Source organism: Petromyzon marinus, chromosome 9, assembly GCF_048934315.1.
Source record: "Petromyzon marinus isolate PM22_M1 ecotype Great Lakes invasive population chromosome 9, UKy_Petmar_22M1.pri1.0, whole genome shotgun sequence".
NCBI lineage: Eukaryota > Metazoa > Chordata > Hyperoartia > Petromyzontiformes > Petromyzontidae > Petromyzon > Petromyzon marinus.
Genome location: NC_133675.1, coordinates 8,576,267 through 8,591,803, shown reverse-complemented (window position 1 = coordinate 8,591,803; position 15,537 = coordinate 8,576,267). Strand labels below are relative to the sequence as shown.

Genomic DNA, 15,537 nt, shown 5'->3' with positions numbered 1-15,537 from the left:
CATAGAGACATATTTAGGCGTATGGCTCATTGTGTTTTTAATTGTCGATCTCTGTTCACCACACATTTGTCAACTCCTCAAATACTTGTATTTGGAAGCATACTCATCATCGTCGTCATCAATCACCATGAATAAATAATCACGAATCATTGTCCAGTCATCAATCACCAACATCAATCATGGGCACCATGAATAATCATCAACTGACAATCGCCATTAGTAAACAATTATCAATCATTGTCCATCAATCGTTTCATTCGTATATTCCTCTTTTAATTCACAACGACAAATGTGTAAGCGCTGCTAATTAGCCAGTCCTGTCAATTACATTATCATGTCTTTTCAGATGTAACCATTTACTCATATTGAAACTTAATTTGCAATGTCATTGCACAAATGAACGACAGTATTTTAATTTAAGCCACTAACGTGTAAAAGACGCATACATATTATCCAGACACTCAGCAAGATGAAAGATGCATCAAAGTAAAAGTATGCATTTTAAACATGCATTACTTCAGCGCCATGTCGTCCTTGCACCTTGGACAGCTAATGAGAGAGCAATTACATCCCATAATATGGATGCTAAATTAAGTGGCCATTAGGATAAACAGATATTAAAGACATTAATATCATCAATTACCAGTGGTCAGTGGAGTTGCCTTCCGAAATAAGTGCATGGGGATCCTTGGAGATGCTCTTATTTTGTGCGAATTTATTAGCAAAATATAACCGGTGAGTATACATGCTGTTGTGTGATCGTGTCTATCTGTTTGCATAAATTTTGCATGTGTGCTAGTGATATATTAAAATATATGGATTGTTGTGCAAGTAATTAAGCGAACTTAGCAACACAATATCGGCACATTGCTCAATCTGTATTTATGATGCAAAATTAAAACATTGTATTTGTACGGTTGAACTTAGTGTGGCAGCTACTGTATGTGCAACTGGAATAAAACAACGGCCTCTATAAAGTACTGGTAGTATAATTGGAAACACTAAAATATAAAGGTTTTTTTTCTTTCAGTGAATCAGGTGTTTTCTAAAATTACTATATTAAAAAAAAACTCATTGTACCTAGCATTGGGAGAATGAGTTGCTCACCAAACATCGTTATCATCAGCCATGACCTCTCCACTGCTGGATGAAAGCCTCTCTAAGCAGCGGCCATTTATCTGGTGTCACGGTTGCTTTTAAATGATGCAGCTCCGTGAAAAACTCGCCAACGCCTTCTTTGGCTGCCATTCCATCATCAGTCTCGACCGTCGGCCATGATTGCCAAAAGCACTCCAACCAGCTCTCGTCCGCCTCTTGATTTCCGCATTCAATAACTGCCCTGGGGTATGCAGTTGAATTGACTCACAGATGCCCAGTAAAAGCGAGCGCGTGACGGAACTCGCTCAAGGAGAGGTGCGACGTCTCGGCCCTGCCGCAGGTGGCTGTGGAAACGCGAGCGGTTGTTTCCTGGATGGAGAAGATCCCCTTTGTCCTCGGCGGGAACCTGCACGGCGGCGAGCTGGTCGTCACGTACCCTTTCGACGCGGCGCGCGAGCCGTGGCGCGCGCGCGAGCCCAGCGCCACTCCCGACGAGCAGATCTTCCGCTGGCTCGCCTTCCTCTACGCCTCCACGCACCGCACTATGACCGACGCCAACCGCCGCGTCTGCCACGGCCAGGACTTCACCAAGGACGAGGGCGTTATCAACGGGGCCGAGTGGCACGCCGTCACCGGCAGTGGGTCGCTCGCTCGCCCGCCCGCCCGCCCGCTCACCCGCTCGCGACGTCAATGTCACCCATACAAAGGGCGGCAACTCGGTCGGGCTGCCGTGTCTGATCGTTTTTTTAACCCAAGGACCGATTTTTCACAACGTGCTGCTGCTGCTGCTGCCGTGGGCTTAATTTCTTCACTGGATATTTTATGGGCCCGTTGATAGAATGGAGTGTGTGGCCCGTGACTAGTAGCCACAGCCATAGCGAGAGGCATACTGGACGGGGTGTGCCGGGGATGGAAATAATTTTACGGTTCGCCAACCCGGACGCACCCAGCTGAAATGATACCCTTGTAGACAAAGTGGCCCTAGAAATATGGTGTGAATGTGATGTTTTATATATTTTTTATTGTCACGAGTCTGAAATGTTTTATCGTGTTTTTAACAGGTATGGGCGACTTTAGCTACTTGCACACCAACTGTTTTGAGGTCACGATGGAGCTGAGTTGCGACAAGTTCCCCCACGAGACGGAACTGCCCCAGGAATGGGAGAACAATCGCGAGGCCCTTCTTGTATTTTTAGAGCAGGTAAGAGCTTTGTCTGTGCCTCCCACACAAAGCTTTGAATTCTTGACATTTGCATTCCGCCCGTGAACACGTTTAACCGTCGACGCACGCCATCCAGACCGTGACATAAAATCAGCGGTGCAATATGTGTGCTGAGTGACAGAACCTGATCTCCTCCCCCTGTGCATTGTCCATTATGCCCTGAACGTGCCAACAGGGCCGCAGAATAGCTCACCCTCCGTCTGCCAAACTAAAGGCATGAAGAAAACTGCCAATTGCATCAATGAACAAAACCACCCCCTAATTTCACAATGTATAGACGTTTGCCAATCCACTGCTGTATGCTCTACGCCGTACTGACAGCGGGGAGCTGTTTGACCATACCACACTGGACTATACCACACTGGTCAGTGCATGTTGGCTAAGAGGGAGGTGGGTGAGACCCAGGACCGATTCAGATATACCTCGCCACTGATGTTAGCCTTGGCCGGGAATCGAACTCAGGGTGCCAAGTTCATTGTGCGGTGCACTCACCACTGCACCACTTAACAATACAACACGTCACATATCGAACTCGTTGGGGACTGAGGTGTAGGCAAGGTTGGATGAGGGAACGTATATTGAAATTGTCAGTTACTCCATGCACAAACACTACAGCGGTCCATTGGTCAAGGCAAATATGCGATGGTGGGATATGCTACGTTGTATTATACATTGTAACAAAAAGCAGCACATGCAATGCGTTTTGCCCCTCTCTGGCGCTGTCTTGCAGAGACAATGCCCAATGCCCCATCTGTGCACAGCGAACACGAGCTCCGATTTCGCTCTTGCTCGTGAAGCTGTTTGTTTTTCCCCTGCACGCAAGGTCCACCGGGGAATCAAGGGGATCGTCACAGATGCCGATGGTGAAGGAATCCCCAATGCCATCATCTCAGTGGACGAAATCAACCATGATGTGACAACAGGTAGTGAGGGCACGACATTAATATCTTATTCACTCCATTGAGATATCACACTTTCGCTTTGAGCAAGTCATAAAATATTGCATCTGTATTCTCACGGGATGCATGTCAATAGTGTGCGAGCAGCTTTTCATATATATAGCTTCCTGTGCACAGCAAGGGTTAAAGCTCCAGAGATAACATTTATGGGCATAACAATGAAAGAGCCAAGAATTTTTATTTATTTATTAATTCTACGTAATACTTTTTAACAGTCGCAATTTTTTTTTCTCTCCCTCTCTCAAAACCGCCAAAACCGAATCTTTAAACTGAAACTCGAAGCGAGCGGAGGGGATTACTGGCGGCTACTGAACCCAGGGGAGTACCGCGTGACGGCTCGCAAAGAGGGCTTCGTGCCAGCCGCACAGAACTGCCAAGTGGGGTACGACATGGGCGCCACTCGCTGCAACTTCACGCTGCACAAGACCAACCGGCAGCGCGTCCGCGACCTCGCGGGGCTCTTCGGGAAATCGCCGCCACGCGGCTCCAGCAGAAGGTTCAGCTCGCAAGTGAAACGACGGACGTCGCGAACGTAAACACGGTTGGCATTACACCAAACAAAACGACAATACAATTGCTCGCTTCCCCGCTGTGGCCGGCTAGGGTGGGGGGGGGGGCCCTCCTTTGAACGAGTGTTGGCTGCTCCGGGGTATACAAGGTGAAGCAGCCGAGTTGTAGCTTGGAGGTAGGAAGGATCGGGACAGCGTCTGCACGTGGAGGTTTGCTTGCTTCTTGCTGTTTCTGTTAGTTGCCGTCGTTCTATGAATGAAAATCCTCCTCTTTATCCTTGTTTTAAAATCCTGGTATTTCAATGTGTGCACATGTAATGTATATACTACCAAATAGTGTACTATATGTATACAATTGGTGATATATGTATAGATACCCTGCTTTGCTAACAGGGAGACATCATACAGAAGAACATTTAACATTTAAAGCATCTTCTTGTCTCCCACTTATTAAGTCATTTAACTCTTGCCTGGCATACATTGTCCAACACAGCCGATGTGATATGCTCACAGCATTCAATGATGTGTAAGCTAAGGTCAATTGATATCTCAGTGGGGTATCTATAATTGGATAATTGGATCACCCTCTGCGTGTGTGTATATATACACACAAGCAAGACAAATATCCTCCGTGTAGCCTTAACAGACTTTTGGGGCAAGCGCTGTTAGCGAGCACCAATGAAGGCCGGTACGGCACACGAAGGGATGAGAGGCCAGCACCATACACACACATTGGGTAGAACAAAATAGGAGTTTGTCAGAATAAAAAAAAACAATAACACAACAACCACGATATCGGTATAATGCCGCCTATTATAAATAATTCAAATAATGCATAGGAGATGATTGATGGTCTTTTAACATCAATATTTTATCGCAAACATAAATCTCCATTACACCACGGCAACAGGATTTCTATCGTTTCACTTGCACACAGATCTGGAACAAGGAAACACCCGAGCACAGCACACACAGCAGCAGGCAACATGAAGATGCAGAGTACGCTTATTTTTCACTTTATTAAGCAGTCCTGGTTGGCATTTGATACTTAATTTTATGAACTAGCCGAGTTAATTGTCCACATTCTACTTAAGCGCACAGCAACAGAAGGCTTTTATAAAACACCTTGCATGTTGATGAGCCGATTGTACCCTGGTGCCTTGTTCTGAAGAAAAGCAACAATAAAAGGAGATATGTTCCACTGGTGGAACACTTACTCCTACATGTCGCTATCAGGCATACCGTTATTTCTCGCATTGTGTGTGCTTAGGACGTACGAAAGTCATTCTGAGTGCGAACAGTTTTTTTTTTGTTTTCACGTGGTGCAAAAGCATAGTATGAAACTGTTGTGTTTGTGAATACGCCGCGATATATATTCCACTTCTTAGACGTGTATCTACTCTTCCGCGATTAATGCGGCTCTTAAAAACTAAATGGTGCATTAAGGAGCCGACGAAAAGAAAGCACATGTGCTCAGCACGAGATTGTCTCTTTTACATTCGTTAATGCACCGCAGTGCTTAACAGAATTAATCTCACTTAGTACTGAGTGACATCCTCAAGTATCCATATTGGAGGTTTTTGGGTTGGATCGCGAAAAATATGTGTCGTTAAACCCACCACCACCCGACACAGCCAATTAGTAAGGTTTGTCACGTAAATAGAACGTGCCAATTCGTTACTAGTGCAGCACACCGGTGTATTGGAGAGGAAACCCACAACATTTACAAATCGAGTACGACATTTCGCCAGGAGTTACAACGAGCATCATCAGGCAACAGCCAGAGTTGTAGAGAAATCCTCCTGTTTCGGTCTTAAATAGAGGGATAAATGTGATGTCGACACTTGTGAGCCAATCAGGTGCAAAGGCCGATGGCTATGTCGGGAAGTGGCGGGTTTAACGACACACTTATATTTACACAATATAACCCAAAACCTGTATTATGTATAATATTGGTCGCGAAAGCCTACATGTTAAACTGATCCTCCAGTATAATCATCATTGTCATTATCATATCTGTCATAGGCTGTGCATCTGTCCTACGTGGTGTCGAGCAGAAGACAAATATCAACGTTGGACTGACCAGCGAGCTGTGCTCATACAGTGAGGGAAAAAAGTATTTGATCCCCTGCTGATTTTGTACGTTTGCCCATTGACAAAGAAATGATCAGTCTATAATTTTAATGGTAGGTTTAGTTGAACAGTGAGAGACAGAATAACAACAAAAAAATCCAGAAAAACGCATGTCAAAAATGTTATAAATTGATTTACATTTTAATGAGGGAAATAAGTATTTGACCCCCTCTCAAACAGAAATATTTCTGGCTCCCAGGTGTCTTTTATACAGGCAACGAGCTGAGATTAGGAGCACACTCTTAAAGGGAGTGCTCCTAATCTCAGCTTGTTACCTGTATAAAAGGCACCTGTCCAAAGAAGCAATCAATCAATCAGATTCCAAACTCTCCACCATGGCCAAAACCAAAGAGCTCTCCAAGGAAGTCAGGGACAAGATTGTAGACCTACACAAGGCTGGAATGGGCTACAAGACCATTGCCAAGCAGCATGGTGAGAAGGTGACAACAGTTGGTGCGATTATTCACAAATGGAAGAAACACAAAAGAACTGTCAATCTCCCTCGGCCTGGGGCTCCATGCAAGATCTCACCTCGTGGAGTTGCAATGATCATGAGAACGGTGAGGAATCAGCCCAGAACTACACGGGAGGATCTTGTCAATGATCTCAAGGCAGCTGGGACCATAGTCACCAAGAAAACAATTGGTAACACACTACGCCGTGAAGGACTGAAATCCTGCAGCGCCCGCAAGGTCCCCCTGCTCAAGAAAGCACATATACATGCCCGTCTGAAGTTTGCCAATGAACATCTGAATGATTCAGAGGACAACTTGGTGAAAGTGTTGTGGTCAGATGAGACCAAAATTGAGCTCTTTGGCATCAACTCGCCGTGTTTGGAGGAGGAGGAATGCTGCCTATAACCCCAATAGCACCATCCCCACCGTCAAACATGGAGGTGGAAACATTATGCTTTGGGGGTGTTTTTCTGTTAAGGGGACAGGACAACTTCACCGCATCAAAGGGACGATGGACGGGGCCATGTACCGTCAAATCTTGGGTGAAAACCTCCTTCCCTCAGCCAGGGCATTTAAAATGGGTCGTGGATGGGTATTCCAGCATGACAATGACCCAAAACACACGGCCAAGGCAATAAAGGAGTGGCTCAAGAAGAAGCACATTAAGGTCCTGGAGTGGCCTAGCCAGTCTCCAGACCTTAATTCCATAGAAAATCTGTGGAGGGAGCTGAAGGTTCGAGTTGCCAAACGTCAGCCTCGAAACCTTAATGACTTGGAGAAGATCTGCAAAAGACGAGTGGGACAACATCCTTCCTGAGATGTGTGCAAACCTGGTGGCCAACTACAAGAAACGTCTGACCTCTGTGATTGCCAACAAGGGTTTTGCCACCAAGTAATAAGTCATGTTTTGCAGAGGGGTCAAATACTTATTTCCGTCATTAAAATGCCAATCAATTTATAAAAATTTTGACATGCATTTTTCCGGATTTTTTTGTTGTTCTGTCTCTCACTGTTCAAATAAACCAACCATTAAAATTATAGACCGATCATTTCTTTGTCAGTGGGCAAACGTACAAAATCACTGTATAACACCCACGACCCACGCAGCTTGAGGCAGACCCTCATCCAGAAGTGTTTTGTCAAAACGGGCCGTATATGTGCACAGGGGACACGTATATCTACCATTGACGAGAACAAAGCCGAGAGCCACTCTCTTTTGAGTGCAGCGTGCACGAAGGCAAATTTGCACGTTCACAAATGGGTTCACCTCGACCTTGACGTTCCTTTGCGTGCATTGGGAGGAGACACTGCTACAATGAGGCCCATCGTCCTCCAGCCTGCTTGGCGCTCTGACAGCAGAACTCAGGGCTCAGATCAGGCATGGAGCCAAACGCCTACTCGGGTATTATTGGCAAGTTATCTCCGAATTATTTTGCCAATTAAAAAAAATGCTAATTACAATTGGCTTTCTACAGCTTTCACCGGAGGTGATTGATATGCTGATGGTACAATGGCTGGCTGAGATATTGTGTCAATTTAGCTTTATATAAAAAAACACATAAGTAATACAATGTGTGTTTCTTTTTAATTCAGCAAGAAAAAGGAGAGCATGCAAGGCTTTAGAAATATGTTATTAAAAGTCGCTCAGATGCACCGTAAGGTTTTACTTAGAAACCTCATACTCATGCATTAAACATAAAATATGTGCATGGAAGTTGGGGCGGGATTCTATATTGAAAATAAATAACGACAAATATGCTCAAACTTTTAATATCCTGTTCTTAAAGCAGGATATTGTCTCCTATGTACACCTTCCAATGCATTATGTTTTGAATCAGGAAGCAAACAAAGTAATTTTTTTAATGAAATGATGGAAAACTAATATTTTTCTTTACAGATTGCATCACGCTGCTGCATACCACAGTGAGCCGGCACTTTGTAGAGCGTGTCACACAAGGTAATGAAACTACAGTAATTAAATGCATTCATCCTCCCTGATTAAAACAAATCACAGTAACCATTTCATCAGCACATTTCCCATGTGTCCTCCGTGCATGTTGGTACAATTCGCAGGCGCACAAGCGGGGACATCCTGACCTTTCAGATTATCAACGAAAACAAAACAAGACCACGCACAGCCCAGTGGTGCAATGTGCTTTGCACGGGCCATTGTGCAAATAACATCTTGCCACGGTAGCGAGATGTTAACTAGCTCACCTGGTATACAGGAGGTTGTGAGTTCGATCCTGACCCTAACGCCTGTTCGCATGTTCTCCCTGTGGTCGCGTGGATTTTTCTCCGGGTCCTCCAGCTGTTCCCTGATTTAGAAACATGCGTTTAGAGTATTTGGCTGCAATACATTTCCACATAAGCCACTTCGTTGAACTAGAATTTTTGACCAGGTCGCTTTTGAAAAAGAGCCTTAAGCTGGTAAAATTTAAATAAAATGTTTAGTTGAAAGGTTCAGTTTAATGAATGAAATGGGGGCCTCCGATCAAATTTCACCCCCCTCCTCTTCATAGCGCATTGCCTGAGGTCGGCCCCTCTGGTCCATGGGCCCCGGTGCAGTTTCACCCCCTACACCCTCTATAGCTACGCCACTATGTGCAGGCTTCGCCACGCAAAGCGAACGAAGAGGCGTTATGGACAGCTGAAGCTGAAGGAACACTGCAGCTATTTTTCCTGGTTGGTGATTCCAAAGTTCGGTCACGTGGGACAGGTTTGAAGTGCAGGGGAAGAGAAATATCATTAACAGTTGCAAACGAGATGAAACATTAAAATATTCACTGATTCTTTTTATAACACAGTAATGATGATGTGAGTGGAGCGGTGGTGGTGCGATGGGTTGCGCGCTGAGCTATGCATCCAGCGACCAGTGTTTAATTCCCATCCACAGCTCACATCAGTAGCGAGTTATATCTGAACCTGAACCAGCCATGAGCCCCCGACCCCCACTCCCCCCACCCCTTGTTGTTGAGCGTGGTGAGAGTTATCAAATAACCTCCACGACCGATTCGACGTCGGGAGGCCTTCATCCATCAGTGATTTGTAAAAGGGCTGTATATTACCAATGATGTTGGTGATGATGAATCGTTGAATGTGAGCACATGCAATGAAATAGGCAAGGGTCGATTTATTTGAAGAGCTGAATGTTACACAGTTGGTGGCACAGGGATTTGGACAAGCCACGCCACATTACAAGCCTGCTTCTCGTGGGCACAAGTACACAACAATCCCCCAAAAGGCACTGCAGGCTCACGATCCCACAATAAATACATCTCAATACAAAACAATCAACCTCAACTGTCAAACAATGAAGAGAATACTTCTCCTGTTTGCACTCGCCAATTATCAACATTGCATTTATTTCTTCTAACAACTTGAACAACAAAGCATTTCGAAGGAATCGTGTTCCAATAGTGCAAGCACAAGTGTAATAAAGAATAAGAACATATCCCAACAGGTAACAAAAGGTTAATGACCGATGAACCATGCTGTATTTACACAGTAGCAGAAGTGTCGCGCAGTTGGCATGATTAACTACCTCGCATGGTAAGCAGGAGGTCGCGGGTTCGTGTGTTCGATCCTGACCCTGATGCCTGCTGTATATTTGGAGTTTGCAGCTTCTCCCCGTGGTCGCGTAGATTTTCTCCAGGTCCTCCGGTCTTTCTCCTCCACATTTAAAATCGACATGCGTTTATTAGTATGTGGCCCCGGTATATTTCCACGTAATGATAGGCCACTTCATTGAGCTTTATTTTGTGGTCGGGTCGCTTGTGAAAAAGAACGTAGAGCTCAGTGGGCCTTATGTGGCAAAATAAAAATAAAAAAAATTGTTTAGTTTAGTTTTAGAAATTGGGACCCCTATGCAACTGCCCTCCACCTTCTCTTGGCAGCCTAACATGTGGGCCCCTCCGGCCAATGGTCCCCGATGCAGTTACACTGCCTGCACACTCGTTCGTTAGCTACGCCACCGCACAGTAGACTTGCGAGAGTAGTATTTTTTTTTGTAATCATGTTTAAAATAAAGAAAATAATTCAATAACCATTAAACAATCGTTTAGCTCAAAAAAAGCTAAAGTTGTTTGTTTTTTTTCACATCAGTTTTCCCATAGGAAAGAGTTATCATTTTGTAGCTCTGCCAGTTTCTTGTTGAAGGGGGCATACACGGCATTAAGGATGAGCCTCGTGGCTGGCAGCATTGGACCCAGGATTTTGTCGGACAGACGCCTCGAGTTGTACGGCGGGCTAGCGAACATTGCCGCTTCAATGTGCTTGGGTACTGCCCCTGGAGGAGGGAGGAAGAGGAAGAAGAAGAAGAAACATCAAACATTACGACAACACGTCAAAGGCAAAGATGCAGCTGTGTAATTAATGCCCCCCATCACTGCTGTCACTAAGAAGTGACTCCACTAAGGGAATTCCAGAGATCCTCTCCAGGAGGTATTTGGCCTCGTCTTCCACGCTTGCCAGAAATCTTGGAAGATTGTGAGAGACTGACGAAGGCTTGGGAATGCCTTCATCCACCAGTGTATAGATCACGGCTAGCCATTGAACAAAGATGGTTACTGCGTCGTGTGGCACTTTCAGATGCACGTCTGCGACCGTCTCGAATGCTCCTTCTGGTATTAGGAAGTTGCTGGAGCTACTCACATTTTAAATCAGAATTGAAAACTAATTTCTTTAGAACTGCTTTTTGTATTTAGTTTATTGTCCTTCCTCCGCACCTCTGATTAACACGGTTGGCTACGTATGGTGCAAAAGAATGTCAACATACGTACACACAAGTGGGAGTACCCACACTTCACCCCACCACAAGCAGACTGCCGATTGACTCAGTGTGATGTACCCATTTATACTCGAGGGTGGATGGCAGGGTGGTGGAGGGGATTTGATGTACTTGTTTTTTCAACTGCCACACCTGGGTATGAAATCGAACCGGTGCCCTCTAATATTCCAAGTGCAGTGTGGGAACCATTACAACCACGGCAGCATCTACTAACGATGCATAAACAATGGGCAAAGCAAGGTCATTTGTAACACTCCAGAAATAGGCTGTGATGTCAAAAGAACAGCACATTCTCTGAAATCATATTTAATCACCTGAAGATCCAGAGCGAACAAGAAGAACATAATTATCTCATTATTTATTATCTTTATTTTCAGTTTCACATTTTATACTGAAAACATTTGGTGTTTTCGGTTCAGCTGCACACCTCTGTTTGTTAGGACATGAGTGCAATGTTTGAATGTGCTGCGATGAATTGCTTAGCATCGTTAGTGCCAAAAAAAATAATGACTGCGCATTTGATCAGTCTTATGCCTAAAAGGCAAAAATAAAGATCTCCCGTATAGCCTTCAACAGACTGTTACGGCAAATGCTGTTACAGGATAGCCATTAAGGCCAGCACAACACACGAGGCGGTCATGGGGGCAGCACGTACAAAACCCGACCGCCTTTGTCTCCTCAGTACTGATGTTATATGGTCCACACCAAGTACTCATTTAAGGCTGAGTCGGCTCAAGACCAGTTCTGATATTGCTCACCACTACTGTTATCCGTGATCGAGAATTGAACTCGGGCCACAGTGCAATATCCACTCGACCCAAAGCTCTCATGCACGCATTTACACATCACATCACGGAGATAAAACATTTTAATGAAAACTTTGCTTGCATTCCATTTGCTTAAGTATCACATCTCATAAAAAACAAATTACTTGGTTCACCGAAGATGGGGATCATATATTATTAAGTGTTTAGCATGTGCAGTCAAGTAATGTAGGACATTAACCTGTCGCTGCCCTATGAATGAAACAACTAACCTCTGGACCATAATTTTTGGGCAACCAAATTGAAAATGTTGGCTTTCGGACATTTTTAGTTATAAAAAGACTCAATTATACATTTGGGCCAAATTTCAACTTAAAAATCCTTGCAGAGCATCATTATAATTTACACCAGTCACTCACTCAGCCAAGATGTAGTGGTGGTGTAGCGGTGAGCACAATAATCACGCTTTAAACCTGGATACCTATGTGTGATTCCTGGTTACGGGTAACAGTAGCGATGGTTCCTCCCTTACCGACCGGCGCTGACGAGCGCCGTGAAATGTAGTCAAAACAACCTCTACGACCCACGCTGCGTGTGCGGAGGAGGCCCTCATCCAGCAGTGGATTGACCAATGCCTGTAAATGTACGTAACTCAGTTGGTCATGATCGTCGTCATTGTACAAGCAAATAATTAGCAGCACCCACATGAGCATGGGGGTGGACTCACCGAGCCCCAGGAATGAGAAGACCTTCTCCATCGTGACGCTCGGATGCCGAGCGTGGTCCTCCAGCTTAAGGATGAGGATCTGGTCCTGCCTGAAAACGCTCAGCCACTCCAGCAGGTACACCACGTAGAAGCCTATCCTCAGCCGCACCTGCATAGGCACACACAATTGCGTCCCATTCACAATGCTCCCTGCAGAATCCTACATTCCAGGCTGCAGAATACTCTATTATGCTGTGTGCAGAATAATAGAGTATGTGTGTTTTTGTTATGCTGTTTTGTATGTTTTTTTTTTAATGCATCCATAAGGGGGAGTGGTGGTGCAGTAGTTTGTGCACTGCGCTATGAAAATGAGTTCAAATACCGACCATGGCTAACATTACTGACAAATGATATCTGAAATCATCCTAAGCCATTTTCCTCCCACTTCACCAATCTGCACTGACCAGTGCGGTGAAGTATGATTAAACAAAACCCCGTGAGCAACATGGCATGGGGAGGCGACCATTCAGCAGTGGACTGACAAATCACTTCAAATAATTATTTTAATAAATTAATGTGTCCACGACAGCATTCGACAGCCTGGTCTTGTGAAGAGTGTCACATGGGAGTCGGCTTGCTGCGGACCGATGGGACAGTGGACCTTATTATCACGTTCACTGGAATGACATTAATGGTGATTCTGACTGCAGCACTGCACGTGCACGCACGAGGATGAGCAAAAATTATTTTAGGCAAAAAAAATCGGAGACATTTAGAACTGACGCTTTTGAGAGGCCACAAAAGAACAGTGCAATGAACACCAATGTAAATGTAATAAAATTAGCATGAAAATAATTACACATCATTGCAGCAATGTGGGAGAAAACAAAATCCTTTGGCTATTTTAAAGTTTATTTTGAAAATAATATTTTAAGAAATATATACACTCATTTAAGTTTGGCAAGGCCCAACATATCGTGCTAAAAATTAAAACACATTCGTGGAATCTGTAGATAAATTGCAGGTACCGGCATGGCGAGGCTGAGGTCATAGTTGTATAAGCACGCCCTGAACGAGATGGATTGTGCACATGCCAAAAATAGCTCCACAGACTCCACGACTTTCTCATGGAATGCCTCTGCTGACTTGTTGGTCTCCATGAAGTATAAGTAATCTGAATACAGCCTGAAAAGGACAAACAAAACCATTACATGTGATCATGCCCCGCAAACATAATAATAGACGCCATTAGTATGGCGTTCACGTCGATGTGGAACAACGTGCAGCCCTCAGTCAACAACAACTACCGCACAGGAGGCCTACCCACTCTGTGAGGTGTCGTGAGGTCTATTTTGGCCATACTTACCCACGCTAGTCACAACGGGTCGGTGGTGAGTATAGACACAGGAACATAGAAGTATAGCAGACCAATGGATGTTTGTGCATTGCCCTCCGATGCTCACCCCATAGCCCCATAGCCTAAGAATGTGAATGCATGTTGATCGCCCATCCATGAACTATCCAGGCTGAATCCTACATAGCTTCTGAGATCCGACGAGATCGGGGCATTCTGGGTGGTCTGGTCATAAACATAGCACTCATATGCATACATGCATATGATGTAGTATGCATGAAGCGTAACATGGGCTTCAAACTTAAACAATAATGTGAGATTACTTCATTTGGGCATTTGTGACATTCCATATCATCCCATGCACAGTCACTGGCGGAGCCAGTGGGGGGGGGGGGGGCACGTGCCCCTCCAATGATCCGATCTAAATCCATAATTTCGATCGGATCATTGGAGTTTATTAATCATAGGTCGGCATTTTGCGACCCCCACTGCCGCTGTGTAGCAAATTATTACGTGCAAGGGACTCTATGAGATGATAGGACAGTAGTCTGAGTTCATAATTGGCAATAAGTAACGGCAAATCAGTTATAAGTGACTCAGAATTGTGCACAGTTGCGTATACAGTAGACGACTTCCCTGAAGGCATTCACCTTCAGCGAGCGCGATGCAGATCACACAACGCGGTTCGAATTCGACACCTCGATCCATGGCTGCGTCATCGCCGCACACGCGTCGAATAAAAATCAAGGGACAAGTCCTTACTAACAACTATCAATTTTCATTGCTGGAGGGGTTGCCCCCCCTACCTGAAAATCCTGGCTCCGCCATTGCATGCACTGTTTTGTAATTGCAATATAAGTGTATGAGATACAGCCTGAGCAACAATCACAGAGAACACAGTCTGGAAGAATCACACATTAAAACCGATTACTGGTAAGGAAATGGAACGGTGATATAGTGGTCAGTGCCTACACTGTCAACATAATTTCCTGAACTTGATATCCAGCCACGGTTAACATCAATAGTGAGTGATATCTGAACTGGTCCTGGGAGCCTCCCCACACTAATTCATCAGCCCACACTGACCAGTGTGATAAAATATTCTATCACTAACTATTTTTCATTTTACCAGGTAAGGCCCACTGAGCTATGCAGCTCTTTTTCAGAAGTGACCTGGCCACAAATGATACAAATTGAGCAATTATTGAAAGGATGTTATTAACCAGGTAAAGCCTTAACTGGTTGTGGTTGTTTCCATCATACCTGCCGGGTACTCGTAGATTTTTCCGAGTCACTTTCCCCCCGTGTCCCCAGCTTCCCACTTCTAGCCCCGCCTACTTCCCCCCCCCCCACAGCCTCACTTATTCCCCCCCAAGCGCTCACGCAGCCCCACCCTCTCTCCCCCCTTGCTCCTCCCCCTTTCTTACCTATATAACCTCTTGCCACGGCAGCTCTCTCGCCTACTTCAGCATTTGTTCTTGCTGTGGTTGTTCTGTCTGATGAAGATTGCTTGTGTTGCGATCGAAACGTCGTGATTTGTTTTATTTT

General features: G+C 45.0%; 2 protein-coding genes across 7 annotated transcripts in view; one reads left to right on the top strand and one right to left on the bottom strand.

Annotated features, from left to right (window-relative positions):
- Positions 1-5,020, top strand: part of CPXM2 (carboxypeptidase X, M14 family member 2) — a 19,452-nt gene extending 14,432 nt beyond the window's left edge. For both annotated transcript variants that reach the window (XM_076065882.1, XM_032950580.2), the window contains 4 exons: positions 1,439-1,736; positions 2,160-2,299; positions 3,144-3,243; positions 3,562-5,020. In XM_076065882.1, coding sequence (XP_075921997.1) covers positions 1,439-1,736; positions 2,160-2,299; positions 3,144-3,243; positions 3,562-3,815 — 792 coding nt within the window. In that variant the 3' untranslated portion in view covers positions 3,816-5,020. The remainder of the gene's footprint in view (positions 1-1,438; positions 1,737-2,159; positions 2,300-3,143; positions 3,244-3,561) is intronic.
- CHST15 (carbohydrate sulfotransferase 15) overlaps positions 4,639-15,537 on the bottom strand; it is a 24,453-nt gene continuing 13,554 nt past the window's right edge. For 4 of the 5 annotated variants that reach the window (XM_076065884.1, XM_076065885.1, XM_032950581.2 and 1 more), the window contains 3 exons: positions 13,664-13,820; positions 12,657-12,804; positions 9,495-10,664 (listed from right to left, as the gene is read on the bottom strand). In XM_076065884.1, coding sequence (XP_075921999.1) covers positions 10,477-10,664; positions 12,657-12,804; positions 13,664-13,820 — 493 coding nt within the window. In that variant the 3' untranslated portion in view covers positions 9,495-10,476. Of the gene's footprint in view, positions 8,695-9,494; positions 10,665-12,656; positions 12,805-13,663; positions 13,821-15,537 lie in introns of those variants that run through there. The other variant, XR_012941308.1, reaches the window with a different exon arrangement.